General features: G+C 48.4%; 1 protein-coding gene across 2 annotated transcripts; it reads right to left on the reverse strand.

The window, feature by feature from the left end:
* Nucleotides 1-5001: 5001 nt before the first annotated feature.
* Nucleotides 5002-10619, reverse strand: RPS14 (ribosomal protein S14). Of its 2 annotated transcripts, none has more exons than XM_009209395.2 (5): nt 10489-10619; nt 8387-8537; nt 7605-7766; nt 6394-6470; nt 5002-5120 (listed from the first exon to the last, which is right to left on the reverse strand). In XM_009209395.2, exons 2-5 carry the CDS (start codon nt 8533-8535, stop codon nt 5053-5055), a joined length of 456 nt encoding a protein of 151 aa, XP_009207659.1. In that variant the 5' UTR covers nt 8536-8537; nt 10489-10619; the 3' UTR covers nt 5002-5052. The 2 variants fall into 2 exon arrangements, with proteins under 2 accessions (XP_009207659.1, XP_009207661.1); XM_009209397.2 differs by having other exon boundaries at nt 10273-10504.
* Nucleotides 10620-18431: the final 7812 nt, after the last annotated feature.

Here is an 18431-nt window from a genome sequence, read left to right on the forward strand (position 1 = left end):
CACCTGTAATCCCAGCTACTTGGGAGGCTGAGGCAGGAGAATTGCTTGAACTCGGGAAGTGGAGGTTGCAGTGAGCCCGAGATGGCACTCCAGCCTGAGTGACAGAGCGAAACTCCATCCCCCCAAAAAACAGCAGGGGAGTGACAGAATCCAGTTAGTTTTAGATGGCAAGTTGCAATATGGTCCAGAGATAGGCAGGGGCCAGAGGGAAGACCGGGAAATGCTAGGAAGGAAACCATGGCATAAGAAAGCAGCCAGGGAGGGGAGCAGGGGAGAGGGGCAGGGACTGTCTCTAGAGGCCTGGTTGGGGCTGCAGGCACCTCTGCTGCAGGTTGCAGTCTCAGGTGGGCAGCCGCCTCTGCGGTCAATAGGCTGCTACGTTCCCACCTGAGCTGCACCACAACTTGGCTCTCCTTTCAGGCAAAACCCCCTAAAGGAACTGCTTTCAAATACCCGGCTGATTGCATCCCTGGTTACCAGGAAAGAGCAGGACAAGTTACAGTCTCACCACAGGAAATAAAAAGAATGCTCCAGCAACTGGCAGCATTTTTCCACCATGATTCCAGCCAGCTGTCCTTTATGCTGCTTGGCACAAGAACTGCACCAGTGTAAGAATAGCAGCAGCTTCTTCAGTGCCAGGCACGGCGCTAAACACTTTGATCTTGTGTGATTCCATCTGAGGCAACCATCATCACAGGAGTTTCCACTAAACGGCTGAGAGGTTAAGTGTTTCGCCTAAGGTTGAACGGTCTGAAGCTGTGGAACAGGATTTTCATCCAGGCGTGTCTACCTCCTGAGGGTCTGTGCACCACATCCTGCCTTGGAAACCAGACTGACAGTACAAAAGCACCCCTCATTTTTTTCCCCAATAATTTGACTTTGGAATAATTTTAAGTTAACCAAAAAGTTGCAAAGATAGAGTTTCTGTGGGCCACTCACCCAGTTTCACCTGTTACCATCTTACATCGCCATGATATATTTGCCAAAAGAAGGAAACCACTGGTACATTACTACTAGCTTTATTCCAGACTTTATTCATATTTTTAAATTTATTATTTACTTATTTAGTTTTTGAGATAGGGTCTTGCTCTGTGGCCCAGGCTGAATGTAGTGATGCAATCACAGCTCACTGCAGCCTCCACTTTCCAGGCTCAAGCAATTCTCCCACCTCAGCCTCCCAAGTAGCTGGCAGTACAGACGTGTGCCACCATGCCCAGCTAATTTTTTATTTTTTGTAGAGATGGCGTCTCCCTATGTTGCCCAGGCTGGTCTCAAACTCGTGGGCTCAATCCTTCCTCCTGCCTCGGCTTCCCAAACTGTTGGGATTATAGGCGTGAGCCACTGTGCCCTGCCTTTATCCTATTTCACTAGTTTTTATGTTAATACCCTATTCTAGTTCCAGAATCCAATCCAGGATACCACAATGCATTTAGTTTTCATGCCTCCTTAATCTCCTGTCCTTTTTTTTTTTTTTTTTTTTTTTAATTTGAGATAAGAGTCTCGCTCTGTCACCCAGGCTGGAGTGCAGTGGCTCGATCTTGGCTCACTGCAAGCTCCGCCTCCCGGGTTCACGCCATTCTCCTGCCTCCCAGCCTCTGAATAGCTGGGACTGGGAGCAGCCTGGCTAATTTTTTTTTTTTTTTTTTTTGAGGCGGGTCGCTCTGTCGCCAGGCTGGGTGCAGTGGCGCGCTGATCTGCCAAACACTGCAAGCTCCACCTCCCGGGTTCAAGCCATTCTCCATCAGCCTCCAAGTAGCTGCCGGGCCGCGGCCTTCCTGCGCCCGGCTAGTTTTTGTATTTACTGGCAGTAGAGGCGGGGTTTGCACTATGGCCCAGCCAGGATGTCTCGATCTCCTGACTGCAGGTCCACCCGCCTCGGCCTCCCAAAGTGCTGGGATTACAGGCTTGAGCCACCGCGCCCGGCAAATTTTTTGTATTTTTAGTAGAGAGGGGGTTTCACCATGTTAGCCAGGATGATCTCCATCTCATGACCTCGTGATCTGCCCGCCTTGGCCTCCCAAAGTGCTGGGATTACAGGTGTGAGCCACCGCGCTCGGTCTGTCCTTGACTTTCATGACTTTTAACAGTTTAAGGAGTACTGTTATTTTGTAGATGTCCTCTAACTGGGTTATGGGTTTTTAGGAGAATATCAGAGGTGAACTGCTCTTCTTATGTCAAACTAGAGTATGTATCAATGGATTTTTCACAAGTGATATCAACCTCAATTTGGTTAAGTTAGCGTGTGCCAAGTTTCTCCACAGTAAAGTTACTATTTCCCTCCTCCATATTCTGTTCTTAGGAAAGCAAATCACTAAGTTCAACCTACACCCTAAGGGGTGGGGAGTTCCACTTACTGAAGAGGGGAGTATCTACTTATATTATTTAGAATTCTAAGATTTGTACCTTCTCCCCCATTTGTTAAAATAATCAGTATCAACACCCTCATTTATCTTATGCTTTTGGCTTAATCATATCCTTTTTTAAAAAACAATTTTTTTTTTTTTTTTTTTAGTGAGATTGGGTCTCACTCTGTTGCCCAGGCTGGAGTGGAGTACAGTGGCACAATCACAGCTCACTGCAGCTTCAACCTCCCGGGCTCAGTCTCCAGAGAAGCTGCAAATGCAAACGTGCACCAGCATACCAATTTTTTTTTTTTTTTTTAAAGAGATGGGCGTCTCGATATGTTACCCAGGTTGTTTCTGTCTCAAGCCATCCTCCCACCTCGGTCTCCCAAAGTGCTGGGATTACAGATGTGAGCTACTGTGCTTGGCCCACACCCTTTAAGATGAAGGGATTCGGCCGGGCGCGGTGGCTCATGCCCGTAATCTCAGCACTTTGGGAGGCTGAGGTGGGCGGATCACCTTAGGTTGGGAGTTCGAGACCAGCATGACCAACATGGAGAAACCCCGTCTCTACTAAAAATACAAAATTAGCCAGGCATGGTGGCACATGCCTGTAATTCCAGCTACTCGGGAGGCTGAGGCAGGAGAATCGCTTGAACCTGGGAGGTGGAGGTTGCTGTGAGCCGAGATCATGCCATTGCACTCCAGCCTGGGCGACAAGAGCGAAACATCTCAGAAAAAAAAAAAAAAAAAAAGAGGAAGGGATCCAGTGGGACACAGTGGCTCATGCCTGTAATCTCAGCACTTTGGGAGACAGGCAGGAGGATCACTTAAGCCTAGTTCAAAACCAGCCTGGGTAACACAGTGAGACCGTGTCTCAAAAGAAAAAAAAAAAATTAGCCAGGTGTGGTAACACACGCCTGTAGTCCCAGCTACTCAGGAGGCTGAGGTGGCAGGATTGCTCGAGCCCAGGAGATTGAAGCCGCAGTGAGCCATGATCACACCACTGCACTCCAGCCTGGGCAAGAGCCAGACCTTCTCTCAAGAAAGATTGAAAAAGATTGTCCAAGGTGGAAAAAGACTTGTGGAGCAGTCTGTACATCCAGACAGCGGATTATCATTTGGCAATAAAAAAAGAACTTACATGTGACCACACAAAGTAGATTCCACTTAGTCATGCACCAAATAATGTTTCAGTCAACAAAAGACCATACATTCACCAGTGGTCCCATGATTATACTGTATTTTAACTCTACCTTTTCTAAGTTAGGATACACAAATAGTATTGTTATAATTGGCCACAGTATTCAATACAGTAACATGCTGTACCGACTCCAAGCGTAGAATCAACAGGCTGTATTATCTAGGTTTAGTTTGCACAAAATCACCTGACCTTTCTCAGAATGTATCCCCATCACTAAGCAATGCACAATTGTATATGAAATGCCAACAGGCAAATTTATAGATGGATTAATGATTGTTCAAGGCAGGGTAAGGAGCATTGCTAATGGGTTTGTTTTGGTGTGTGTGTGGGGGGTGGGGTAGCAGGACAGGGTGTGAAATGCCCAAAAGCTCATTTTGTTTCATAATCTACAGTACTAGAAATCATTTTATAGGTGAATTGTATGTAAATTACCTCAATAAAGCTGTTACCTACAATGTGTGCAGCTTGAGTCAGAACTGTTATCCTCTTGTAAGCTGTGACCTTTGCCAAGTGACTTCCCATGCTGGTTTTCTTGGCTGTATGATGGGCATAGTTGTACCTTTTTCATCAGATTAAGATTCAATGAGATTAACATCTCTAGCAAGGTTTGGCATGTAACAAACACTCATCACAGTAACCCCTTGTCTCAGAACCCATTTATTTGCTTATTCCCTCTGCCTAGAACACGCCATCAAAGACTGAAAGCAGCATCCCCAGGTTTTCCCCTCTTGTTGGTTTCTTTCCTCTACAATGACTACCTCAATGGTCTCATCTCTCCAGCCTGTGACACACAGCATCCTCTCCACTGGGCCTCACTAATCCTACCCAGCCACCAGCCCGTCCTAACCATGGCAGTCACCATCACAGGGCCTTGTGGTAATCCCTTGCAAAACACTGAGTACCATCTGGTGTCACTGGGTACTCAGAGCCGCATGCAAGTTTCCGGAAAGCAAGAACTTTTCTTTTTTATCGCTGATGAAAATAGGACTTGGTGTGTATTTGTGGGGTGACAATCTTTATGTACTTTATGTACTGATGTGGAACAATCTCCAAGATCTGCCAAGTGAAAAAAAGCAAGACACAGTAGAGTGAGCTCCCAGCTTTGCACAGAAGGTGTGGGGGGAGAATGCACACCCACGTGTGTTTATATATGGCATGGGTCTGGAAGGCTCCTCTTCGCTTCAGGCTACACTTGGATCCACAGTTCCCACTCTGACTCTTTAAGAATTGGTCCATTTTTAGAACCAGTATCTCCACTCAAAACGAGGTCTCCAAAGCCGTGGTCTGCTTTAGATGACCAAGGCAACTTAATGCTGCAAGTAGCATGGAAAAGACCCCAAATGCAGCACCAGGATCTCAGCTCTCCTCAGGCTCCTTCTCCCCAGAAGCCAAATAGGAGGAAGAAATCAAATGCCCGAGTAGCCCCTGATGAAGGAGAAAAGACTGGAGTTCAAACAGTTTACACGAAGGCAATTTATTAACAGAAAATATTTTGAGGAGTCTTGTTCACAGACGGCGACCACGGCGACCCCCCTTCCTGCGAGTACTGTCAGAGGGGATGGGGGTGACGTCCTCTGTGTGGAGGAAGAGAAAGCGTCATTGCCTGGAGCTGGATGGGAAGGGCCCCCAGGCCTCCCTAGACCAATGGCCTAACCAATCAGTAACAGATCCTGCTGCTCCCCAAATGACTCCCCAGTACATAACAGATGGATGTGAACGTGAAGCGGCCCCATCTGCCAGTTCCTCGAATTTCCTGATGTGGTCTTAACTCACTTTCCAGAAAGGGAAACAGGCTGAGAGGTGTGCAAGATGTCAGAGGCACAGGAGAAATCCAGCTTCTGACATTTAGCCCACCATCTTCTCTAGAGGAAAAACCCGTTGGACAGGGTAACTGCAACTGTCTCCTTTGCATTAAGTAAAAAGATACTGAAAAAAGTCTGAAAAAATCTTTCAAGGTTGGGTGCAGTGGCTCATGCCTGTAATCCCAGCACTTTGGGCTTCAGGAGACTGAGGCCGGTGGAGCGCCTGAGGCCAGGAGTTCGAGGCCAGCCTGGGCAACATGGTGAAACTCCCCTACCAAAAAAAAAAAAAAAAAAGCCAGGTGTGGTGGCACACACCTGTAGTCTTGGAACTACTCGGGAGGTTGAGGTGGGGTGGTGGGAGGATCCCTTGGACGGATCTGCCCAGGAGGCGAATTTATAGTGAGCTGAAATTGTGCCACTGAACTCTAGCCCACACAACAGAGTCAGACCCCATCTCAAGAAAACAAAATTATCCTTCAGGTAGGACACGGTAGGAACTTTGGCCTGGGGCGTCAGCGTACGTCTTTACTAACTGCAGAGAAACAACGTTCAGGCAAGAACTAATGCCCCTTTTCTAGGAGCTGTAAGGAGCCAGGAAATCACAGGCATGAGAGTATTAATAATGGAGGCTGGCACCCCCCTACTTCATTTATGGTTGTCACACGGCTGGCATGCCCTACCGATATTTAGTGGGCAGATACCAAAAATGCTGAACATCCTACAACGCAGGAGATGGCACATACAAAATGCTCATAGCAATGCCCTCAAGAACGGAGGAAAGGACAATTCATCTCTTGTCAGTTTTACCGGCACCAGGCAGCGGAGGACAGAGATTCACAAATGAAACAGGACATTCACATCAAGGTGACAGAGATATTCAGGGAGAGATTTTTAAGTCAGAAGGTGACTCTTGTAGCCTCCCTTAACAAACTTAACTGCCCAAAGCGACCAGACCAGCCGCTGCGCATCCACTGGGCACAGCATGTGCTTTTTCGGGCTGATGCTTCAAAACAGATCCAAGCATTAGCTAGAGGAGGGCACCTACCAATCCGCCCGATCTTCATACCCGAGCGGGCAAGGGCTCTGAGGGCCGACTGGGCCCCAGGTCCAGGGGTCTTGGTCCTAGAAAATGGAGGTTTAAGTTAAGAAAAGCCTTTGGCCAAGTCAATGAAAGATCTCCTTTCTAAGATTCCAACACCCCGCTAGTTCAGAGGTCTGCAAACCTTCTTTAAAGAGACAGGGCTGGGGACAGTGGTTCACATCTGTAATTCCAGCACCTTGGGAGGCCAAGGCAGGGCGGACTGCTTCAGCTCCGGTGTTCAAGACCAGCCTGAGCAACATGGTGAAACCCCATCTCCACAAAAATACACAATTTAGCCAGCGTGGTGGCGCTACTACTAGCAGTCCCGACTACTCGGGAGGCTGAGGTGGGAGGACTGCTTGAGCCTGAAAGGCAGAGACTGCAATAAGCTGAGACAGCACTGCTGCACTCCAGCCTGGGGGAGAGTGAGACCCTGTCTTTAAAAAAAAAAAAAAAAAGAAAAAAGTCAGACGGTAAGTATTTTAGGCTGAGGGGCCACTATGGTTTTGTTGTATGTTCTGACCACTGTCTGGCCTGTTCACCTAATAGTCATCTAGTTTCATGCCCCACCCCCCCCACCACCCACCACCACTCAAGGCCAGGTCCTTCCCCTCTCCTACAGGACTCCACCTCTTCCCCTCTGACTGTACCTCATGCCACCCTTTCCTTCACAGGTGCCCAGGTTCACCCTCAACATCAAGACCTTTCTTTGCAGTTGTCTCTAGCTGGAATCCCCTCCTTTTGTCCTTCCTTCACTGGAAGAACTCTGGACTCATTGAGACCTTAGTTTAAATTACACTTTATCACCAACTCCTTACTTGTACTTCCCGGCATTTGTCACAAATGAAAAGCACATACTCCCTGGCGCGCTGTTGTTTAAAGTCTGACTCTCCTACCAGCCTAGGTCCCACACAAGGAGGGTAGAGACCATGTCTATGTTTCCTATGTTTCACCCATCACTCTTTTCTAGTACCTGAAACACAGCTCCTGGTATACAGTGGGTGCTCCACACTGAGCTGCTGGGGGTGTACAGAGGAGCCAATTATTAAATATGTATATGACTAAAATATCTTGTTCAAGGTCACAACGAAAAACCCAAACCTCAAATCCAGGTGCTCCAGCACCCAAGCCCAGCAGGTTTTCGACCACCTAGTCATCCCCTCCACGTCTCGTACCTATTTCCTCCTGTGGCCCGGAGTTTGATGTGTAGGGCGGTGATACCCAGCTCCTTGCACCTCTGGGCCACATCCTGGGCAGCCAACATAGCAGCATATGGCGAGGATTCATCTCGGTCTGCCTTCACCTTCATCCCACCAGTCACACGGCAGATGGTTTCTCTGGGGACAAAAGCACAGGGTCATTTCTTCCTTGTCCAAAAAGGAGTGCTTACGATATCCTAATGAGTGAAGAGCACCACAGCTCAGTCATTTTGGAGGATGATGGTCATGGGCTCTGCCCTCATGGAGTTCAGTCTAATGGGGTTGAATGGCCCAATATAGCTAAACTCAGCATTAACACTTTATATATCTACTTCTGCATTTAATCCTTACAATCACTCCACGAGGCAGACACTACTGTCCTCATTTTACATATGAGGAAACCGAAACTCAGAATTTGAGTGATTTCACACAAGTCACAACAACTTGCTAAATGGCAGTCGAACCCACATCCAGAGCTCACTTGCAGTCCACTGCTGCTCCTACAAAGGGAACTAAGGAAAGAAACTCCCAAGAAACCAAGGATTCAATAACCATCACACTATAAGGACAAAGAATGTGTCTCCTCTCTTGTAACCCCTGGGAAATCACAATATTTGTGGGCTAAATGGACAAGCATATTTTCTTACCTGGATAAAACAGCATTTCTTTAGAGAGAACCCCCTCCACTGCTAGCCCATCCCAGCCATTGCTTTCCTCAGCCTTTTGCCAGCTGGGTGCCTCTCCACCCAGGTACTCACTTGCCAGAAAGGTCAGTGACATGGACAAAAGTGTCATTGAAGGATGCAAAGATATGGCAGACACCAAATACATTCTCTCCTTCAGCCACCTGAGGTCCGAGGCTGATGACCTGTTCTTCCTTCTTTTCCTTCCCCTTTCGAGGTGCCATTTCTGAGTGGAAGGAAAAGAAACTCAAGGTTAACAGACAAAACATTTCCAGAATCCCTTTCCCCCGGCTATTAAAGAAAACCCTAAGTCTTGCTTCATGTCCCTGTCTTCTTCCATCCAGGACTCTGCTATATTCTCTCATCTCTGCCTTACTAAAAGTTCTTTCTCCTTGCACTCGGAGGGGTGTCAACTGTGGCCATATAGCAAAGTACCATGAGAAGTATTCTTTCCCCAGAAACTATCAACAGTGAAGCTCACAGCAGCTACAGGATAGAAGCCTAGGGATCTAGTAGCAGATGCCTGAAGGCTGCATCCCAAAAGGCAAGAAGAAACCCAAGACCAATACCTACCCATGTACTGGTAACACCATTCCAAACACCCTTTATGGGGCGAGGGAGCTGCCTGACTCCTGCAAGAACTCCTCAGCTTAGAATTCAAGGGTCCCTTACCCACACAGCCCTCAAGCCTCTCATCTCCTGTTTTCCTGTGCTCCACCTGATCCCTTCAAAAGCCCAAAATGCAATTGATTTGACACCCACAACTATTTAGAACTAACTCTTTCACCAACATCAAATATCAAAGGCACTAAAATACATCCAAAAGGCAGGGAAATGGGAAAGACCCATCCCAGAAATCTGATGGGTCTCTGAGACCAAACAACTCTAACCTATTATGGCCTTATAAGTGCAATCATACTGTCACAGGATCTAAGGGAGGGAGAAACTGACAGGAGGAAGGCAGGTGAGAATGAATGAGAAAGTGGAAGACTAGGAGAAGACTGCTTCCTGCCTAAAGACCCAGGCCTTCTGAACCTCCTGGTGTTCAAAACAATTTAACATATTCAGAAGACACTAACGCCAATCGGTATCCTGCAGATGGTGAAGACAGAGAGTGTCTCAGCCTATGGTCACAGTAAAGACAGTGACAAAACCAAACCTAGAAACAACGTGTCCTGACTCCCAGCCCAGCACTCTCTGCCTCCTGCCAAGATGCCTCTACACCACAAATAACTACCCCAGTCTGTCTCAGGTGTTCCTAGACCTCTCCTGTGCCTTCCCTATATAAACTTTAGTGTGTGACCACAGTAAGTACTTCAAGTGTAAGTCTTGGGTGTACGAAGTTAACTGTTCCTATCTTCAAATCAGGCTAATGAACACGACGAAGTGCGTTAACTATCCTAAGGAACGCGCCACAGAAGAGAAGACTAAGGTTCTACCTGGAGAAGCATAGAAAGGCTCCAGCAGATCTCAACTATGTAAGTATGAGTATGTTTCGGCATGGTGGCCATTCAGTAAATGCCAATTTGCCGTTTCTCCGTCCCTAACATCCCCTATAGTAATGAGCAGAGTGGTCATCGGGGGTATATAAATGCAGGGCAAGCACACAGCAAACATTGGTGCTGGGCCCTGAGCGCCTAGAACTTGCAACGTGCCCGACTCAGCAACGGAAAGAATTGCCCAGATTTAGAAGCATCCAATACAGGGCGAGAATTTTCCCTGCTTTCCTTCTTTGAATGATCACTACAAATCCATGGGATCGGTGCTACTGTTATTCCTATACTGCAGATGAGGAAATGAACGAGATTAGGCGCGGGCCTGCGATAATCAAGAAAAAAGTTGGCGAGATAGGGGTGGGAACCCACGTCTGTCCCGGGTTCGCTCAACTACGCTGTGCCCCTGAAACGAGGCCGTGGCCGTATTGCGGGGCCGAGGCCTTAAAAGGTTGGACCCGCACTCACCCTTACTTCGCAAGCTCCTCCCTGAAGCAAAACCGGCCTTCCGAGACCAGGCGCGAACTCAATCCCGAGTTGGCCAGGATCCAAGTGGGCCAGCCGCGCGTCTCTTGCCCGACACCTAGCTCAGTTCCCACGGAAAGACCCCAGTCTTTCGTTCCAAGCCCCACAGGGTCCCCTTGCTGCAGGATGCCTCCCGATTGTCGCGCCCGGGCCTCCTACCTGCACGTCGTCTCCAGACTCCAGACCGGAAAGAGAGAGTGGGAGAGGGAGGAGCGACGGGTCACTTCCGTGTCCCGGAAGTATACCTCTGAGGTCACGGGGCGAGGTCGGCTCCCGGAAGACGCCGCCATTATTGCTTCCAAAGAGTTTAAGACTCGTCATAGGGAAAGACGGTTTATTACTTAAGGGAGAGCGAAAAGAGGCAGAGTGGCTGGTTGTCGCTGCGAGCGGGTCTGCCTAAGCGACAGTACGAAACGGCTACACCCGCGGGGTGAGGTGGGCCTGTATTCCATGACGGCGGTGGCCTGGCTAGACAGACTTCCGCCCTCCTGACTCCCGCCCTGGCAGCCTGGGAGCGGCAGCGCCCCTTGTGTGGAGCAGGGGAATAACAACAACAAAACGGCATTAATTAAAGCCAGGGTGGTGCCTGCGTCTAGTCCCAGGTATTTAGGAGGCTGAGGATCGCTTGAGCCGAGTAGTTCGAGGCCAGCCTAGGCAACATAGACGGGGAAAACCACCGTGATCACGTACTTTGTCATACTATATAATGGGAAAAATAAGAATAAATTATTCAATATGTATTTACAGACCGGTCTGGGCTAAACAGTTTATATGCATTGCTTCATTTACTCCTCAAGACATTGTCACATTGTCAAATAGTTTTGATTTCCTTCTTACAGATAAAGGATGTTAACTGAGGCCGGGCGCGGTGGCTCAAGCCTGTAATCCCAGCACTTTCGGAGGCCGAGGCGGGTGGATCACGAGGTCAGGAGATCGAGACCATCCTGGCTAACATGGTGAAACCCCGTCTCTACTAAAAATACAAAAAACTAGCCGGGCGTGGTGGCGGGCGCCTGTAGTCCCAGCTACTCGGAGGCTGAGGCAGGAGAATGGCGTGAACCTGGGAGGCGGAGCTTGCAGTGAGCCGAGATCGCGCCACTGCACTCCAGCCTGGGTGACACAGCGCGAGACTCTGTCTCAAAAAAAAAAAAAAAAAAAAAAAAAAAGGATGTTAACTGAGAGCACACCTTTGCAGACGGTTTGGAATTCTAGCTTCAAAGCCCATGTGTTTAATAGCTACTTCCACATAGCCCTTTAATAACTATATATATATTTTAAATATTTATATATTTATGTATTTATATATATTTTCATATATGTGTGTATATATATAGTTATTAGAGGGCTATGTGGAAGTAGCTATTAAATATATATGTATATTGAGATGGAACCTTGCTCTGTGGCCGAGGCTGGAGTGCAGTGGCACAATCTCGGCTGACCGCGACCTCCGCCTCCCAGGTGCAAGCGATTCTCCTGCCTCAGCCTCCCGAGTAGCTGGGACTACAGGCGCGTGCCACCACTCCCGGCAAAATTTTTTTTTTTATTTTTAGTAGAGACGGGGTTTTACCGTGTTGACTAGGGTGGTCTCGATTTTCTGACCTGGTGATCCACCCGCCTCGGCCTCCCAAAGTGCTGGGATTACAGGCGTGAGCCATGGTGCCCATCCTCTAATAACAACATTGAAGGACCTTGAAGGTTTGGGAGAATATGTCGGAGCTGTGGGGAAGGGCCAAGAAGTGTACCTCACAGAGCTAGGCAAGCAGTAGATACATTTTAGCTATATACTATATGTAATATTTATATGGACTATATACAGTATTTTTGGATTACATACTATATAAATATTATAGATATATTTTTTATATATTAATACATCCTGTGGCTGCAGCCTGGGTGACACAGCGAGACCCTGTCTCAAAAAAAAAAAAAAAAAAAATTCACTTTGCTAAACTGAAAAACTCATCATACCTTCTTTTTTTTTGAGAGAGTCTGGCTCTTGTTGCTCAGGCTGGAGTGCAGTGATGCCATCTCGGTTTACTGCACCCTCTGCCTCCTGCGTTCAAGTGATTCTCCTGCCTCAGTCTCCCGAGTAGCTGGGATTACAGGTGTGCACCACGTCACCCGGCTAATTTTTGTATTTTTAGTAGAGACGGGGGTTCCACCATGTTGTCCAGGCTGGTCTCGAACTCCTGACCTCAGGTGATCCACCCGCCTCAGGCTCCCAAAGGGCTGGGATTACAGGCATGAGCCATTGCACCTGGCCTCAACATACCTTCTTGTTGCATTGCGTTTCTTCCATGATGAGTGACGTCAGACATCTCTTTACCGATTGTTTTAACCATTTGCATCTGTTCTGTGAAATGTCTGTATTTTTTGAAGGAGAGGACTTTTTTGTTTTAAGTAATGAGCTTCCCAATATGTTAGCAGAGACTGGAGTATTGTGGAGTGAGTTCCGCTTTGGTTAAGAGTTGTATTAAACAGACTTCCAAACCTCACATGGTTTCATGGAGGGAGCAGGCCTTGATCTTATGGCTGAAGGCAGCCCACACAATCACCTCAGGACAAATGTTTCCACAGGGAAGCCTTATCTTTATCCCAGAAACCATCAAAGTCACTGCTTTCAAACTCCACTTTATTTAATCAACATATTTATTGTTTCTGCAGTTATTAGCTGTGAGTCTTTGGGCAACATTGTAACCTCTCTGGGCTTCAGTTTTCTCATCTGTGAAATAGGGATGATAATAGTATATTTATTTTTTTATTTTTTTATTTTTTGAGACAGAGTCTCGCTCTGTTGCCTTCTCCTGCCTCAGCCTCCCTAGTAGCTGGGTCTACAGGCACACACCACCACGCCTGGCTAGTTTTTTTTGGTATTTTTAGTAGAGACAGGGTTTCACCATGTTGGCCAGGCTGATTTTGAACTGACCTCAGGTGATTCACCGCCCCCCTGCAGTCTTCCAAAGTGCTGAGATTACAGACGTGAACCACCGCACCCAGCCAATAATAGTACATTTTTAAATGTATATTGAAAACTGCGGGGCTCAGTGGCTCACACCTGTAATTCCAACACTGTAGGAGACTGAGGCAGGAGGATCACTTGAGCTCAGGAGTTGGAGACCAGTCTGGGCAACATGGTGAAACACCTTCTCTACAACAAATAGGAATATTAACCAAGCATGGTGACCTGCGCCTGTAATCCCAGCTATTTGGGAGGATCACCTGAGCCTGGGAGGTCAAGGCTGCAGTGAGCTGTGATCACACCACTGCACTCCAGCCTGGGCGATAGTGAGACCCAGTATATATATATTTAAAATGTATACTGAAAACCTATATCTTTTGTTTTTTGGGACGGAGTCTTACTCCGTTGCCCAGGCTGGAGTGCAGTGGCACGATCTCGGCTCACCACAACCTCCGCCTCCCGGGTTCAACCAATTCTCCTGCCTCAGCCTCCCAAGTAGCTGAGATTACAAGTGCCCTCCACCACACCCAGATAATTTTTTGTACTTTTAGTAGAGATGGGGTTTCACCATGTTGTCCAGGCTAGTCTTGAACTCCTGACCTCAGGTGATCCACCCACCTTGGCCTCCCAAAGTGCTAGAATTACAGGCATGAGCCACCACACCCAGCTGAAAACCTGTACCTTTATTGGGTGCTTACTCTTTGTCAGGCACTGAGATACAATCATGGCATTTGAACTGAGACTTGAAAGTAAAGTAGGAACTAGCTATGTGAAGGTGTGAAGAATGGTCTGGGCAGGGAGAATAGAATATGCAAAGGCCCTGAGGTGGGTAAGTGTTTGGAGAGCTCAAGGAATTAAAAAATGGCCAGTAGTACTGGGATGTTGTGAATAACGGAAGAGGAATGGGGGCTGGGACTAGAGAGGCAGCCCAGCCACTTTCTGTGGGGCCTCACCTCCCTGTTGCCCTGTCTGTGTTCCCCACCCCACCGCACCCCTGCACTGTCAACACTGCCAGCACAGGGGTGTGCTTACCCTCCCCTCTCAGAGCTCACACACTCAGGGAGCACTCACAGAGCACCTAGGATGTGTCTGATGTCGTAAATACTTGGGATACATCAGTGACGAAAACAATGGTCCCTACCCTCTCAAAGTCTACATTCTGGAAGGAAGGGCAGACATAATGTCTAAGTAAGTTTTCTATTATGTTAGAAGGTGGTCAGTCCCATGGAAAGAAGAAAAAGTTGGCTAGGCATAGTGGCTCATGCCTGTAATCCCAGCACTTTGCGAGGCTGAGGTGGGCAGATCACCTGAGGTCAGGAGTTTGAGACCAACCTGGCCAACATGGTGAAACCCCGTCGCTACTAAACATACAAAAATTAGCTGGGGGTGGTGGCAGGTGCCTGTAATCCCAGCTACTTGGGAGGCTGAAGCACAAGAATAGCTTGAACCTAGGAGGCGGAGGTTGCAGTGAGCTGAGATTGTGCCGTTGCACTCCAGCCTGGGCGACAAGAGTGAAACTCTGTCTCAAAGAAAAAAAAAGAAGAAAGGAAAAGTCAGGCAAGGCGAAGGGTACTGAAGGTCTGAGGAAAGGGGCGGGGTGGGTGGCTGAATTAAACAGAGAGGACCAGGCAGCCTTGCTGAGGAGAGATTTGAGCAGAGCTGTGAGGTGGAAGAGGGAGCCAGCCTTGCTGGTATTTAAGGGAAGATTGTTATGGGCAGAGGGAACAGCATGTGCAAAGCGCAGGGGCGGAAGTATGACTGGCATGTTCTAGGGACAGCAAGGAGGCCAGGGTGGCTGGTATGGTGTGAGCCAGGGTGGGCAGGTGAGGAGATGTGACGAGAGGTCATTGAGGGTGGGGAGAGATTGTGTAGACCGTGTAGGCCTTAGAGTTCATTGGCTTTTACTGAGTGGAGCCACTGGAAGGTTTTAAGCAGAGAGTGACAGAACTGACTTCTGTATTAATAGGTGCACTCTGGGTGCTCTGTGGGGAACAGACTCCCCGTGGGGTGGGGATGAGGAGCAAAAGTAGAAGCAGGGGTGAGGGGCAAAAGTAGGAGGTTTTTGCAATAAAGCAAGTGAAAGATATTGGTAGCTGAGATGGAGGAGGCATCGGTAGAGGGAGAAAGAAATCATTAAGATTTGGTTTTATTTTGAAAATGGGGGCCGATCACTTCTCAATCTTTTGGCTAAGATTGAGTGAAAATGGTGGGTGAGTGCAGTGGCTCATGCCTGTAATCCCAGCACTTTGGGAGGTCAAAGTGGGTGGATCAATTGAGGTCAGGAGTTCAAGATCAGCCTAGCTAATATGGCGAAACCCCATCTCTACTAAAAATACGAAAATTAGCTGAGCGTGGTAGCGCACACGTATAATCCCAGCTATTTGGGAGGCTGAGGCATGAGCATCGCTGGAACTCAGGAGGCAGAGATTGAGATCGTACCACTGCACTCCAGCCTGGGGGACAGAGTGAGACTCCGTCTCAAAAAAAAAAAAAAAAAAAAGAAAAAAGAAAGAGAAAATGGATCCAACAGGATTTACTGATAGATTAGACTAGACATGGGGCACGGGAAAAGAGTGTTATCAAAGATGATTCTAGCATTTATAGCTGGAGGAACCAGAAGAATGGAGTTGCCCTCAGCTGGGGTAGGGAAGGCAGAGGGTGGAGGAGGAGGTTTTTAGGGGAAGATCAGATGCCCACTCGTAGGCCTGAGTTTGAGCTGTTTATTACATATCCAAGTGGAGCTGTCAGAATGACAGCTGGGATAGATGAATCTGGAACTGAGAAGTGGATCAGGGCTGGAGGTGTAAATTTGGGAGTCTCCAGCATACAGATGGTATTTAAAATCACAAGACTGATTTTAATCACGAGTCCCACCAAGGGGCTGCGTGTAGATAAAGAAGAGGCTAAGGACTGAGCGTCGAGAACATGGGGATAAGAGAAGGAGAGAGCCAGGAAAATAAGCCGTGAACAGAAATGGGAGGAGACCAGGAGAGGGCACATCCAGAAGCCAACTGGAGAAATGCAATCAAGGAGAAGGGCGTGTGCACCTGTGCCATCGCACTTAGAGGTCAAGGATAACAAGGGCTGAGGATGACTGTTGGATGTAGCAACATGAAATACTGGGGACTTTGACAAGAGCAGCTTGATTGGGGGGCTGGGTGGGGGAGTGCAAAAATGTGAATGGAGTAAGAGAGGGAGGTGTGGACAGCTTTTTCCAATTTTTTTTTGTATGTATTTATTTAAAGACGGAGTCCCTCTCTGTCGCCAGGCTGGAGTGCAGTGGTGCGATCTAGACTCACTACAACCTCCATCTCCTGGGTTCAAGCAATTCTCGTGCCTCAGCCTCCTGAGTAGCTGGGATTACAGGCACACGCCACCACACCCAGGTATTTTTTGTATTTTTAGTAGAGAATGCTGGCCAGGATGGTCTCAATTTCCTGACCTCGTGATCCGCCCACCTCTGCCTCCCAAACTGTGGGATTACAGGCATGAGCCAGCACACCTGGCCCAATTATTTTTTAAAAAAAATTTTAGGCCGGGCGCGGTGGCTCAAGCCTGTAATCCCAGCACTTTGGGAGGCCGAGACGGGCGGATCACGAGGTCAGCAGATCGAGACCATCCTGGCTAACACGGTGAAACCCCGTCTCTACTAAAAAATACAAAAAACTAGCTGGGCGAGGTGGCGGGCGCCTGTAGTCCCAGCTACACGGGAGGCTGAGGCAGGAGAATGGTGTAAACCCGGGAGGCGGAGCTTGCAGTGAGCTGAGATCCGGCCACTGCACTCCAGCCTGGGCGACAGAGCAAGACTCCGTCTCAAAAAAAAAAATTTAATTTTGTTATTTTTGAGATGGAGTCTCACTGTGTTGCCCAGGCTGGAGTGCAGTGGTGCAGTCTTGGCTCACTGCAACCTCTGCCTCCCAGGTTCAAGCAATTCTCTGCCTCAGCCTCCATGTAGCTGGGATTAGAGGTTTGTACCACTGCACCTGGCTAATTTTTGTATTTTTAGTAGAGATGAGGTTTCACCACATTGGCCAGGCTGGTCTTGAATTCCTGACCTCAAGTAATCCGCCCTCCTCGGCCTCCCAAAGGCTGGGATTACAGGCGTGAGCCACCGTGCCTGGCCCTCATTTTTCTTTAAATACTGCGTCTCCCTATGTTACCCAGGTTGGTCTTGAACTCCTGGGCTCAAGTGGTCCTCCCACCTCGGCCTTCCAAAATGCTGGGATTACAGGAGTGATCCACCATGCACAGTTCCTTCATAGACAGCTCTTGAGTTTTTCTGCAGAGATGTGCCAGGGGGCAGATGGAGAATGGGGATGTGGGATCAAGAGGTTCTTTTTTTTCAAGGTTGCATCAATAACAGATATTTTAACACCGCTGGGAATAGTCTGAAAGTGAAGGAAAAACATGCCGGAGCCCTGACATTGAGCAGGCAATAGGTAAGGGCCTCTGCTGCACATGTGGAAGCATCGGCTTTAGGCAGGAGTGTGGACAGCTCACCTCAGGTGCTAATGAGGAAGGAAGATGGTGGGGGCAAATGTGGCAGCAGGAGCTGGAGAAAGTTCTCATCTGGGAAGTGGAAAGCAAGCAGCTTCCTCTCAACAACCATAGGAGGTAGAAAATGTTTAATCCCCCCGTGTTATAACTGAGGACACAAGTAAAAGATCAACAGCTCTACGTGGGGCACCAGGATCTGGGCCCAAGCAGTCTGACTCCAGAGCCCCAATTCTTGTAACCTCAGGTGCAGGCGTTTTGTAAGTATCTGTTGATTGGATGAAGGAAGAGCAGGGAATTATCCTGGAGCAAGCAGAAGCCAAGCCCTTTCCTGGATCCTCAAGCTCAACCTGGAAGCCCCCGTGTCCCCATTCTCGGCAGCAGCTCATGCTTTCATTTGTCCAGGAGCTCTATCCCCTCCTCCCCTTGAAGGGTAGTTTGCAAATGGAACAGAGGAAGGGTGGGAAGAAGCTGTGGCTCAGACAGGGTGAGTTTGCTCACCAGGAAACACAGCCAGGAATCAGACACCAACTGTGGCCCAGGTGGTCCTGGGACTTGGAGGGGGGACCTTCTCAAAAGTGTTGGCTGCCATGAAGCTGTCTTGGAGTCATGGGTCTATTGCTGGTCTGAGCCCCAGAACACACATGAG

The sequence above is a fragment of the Papio anubis genome, chromosome 5, assembly GCF_008728515.1.
Source record: "Papio anubis isolate 15944 chromosome 5, Panubis1.0, whole genome shotgun sequence".
Taxonomy (NCBI): Eukaryota; Metazoa; Chordata; class Mammalia; order Primates; family Cercopithecidae; genus Papio; species Papio anubis.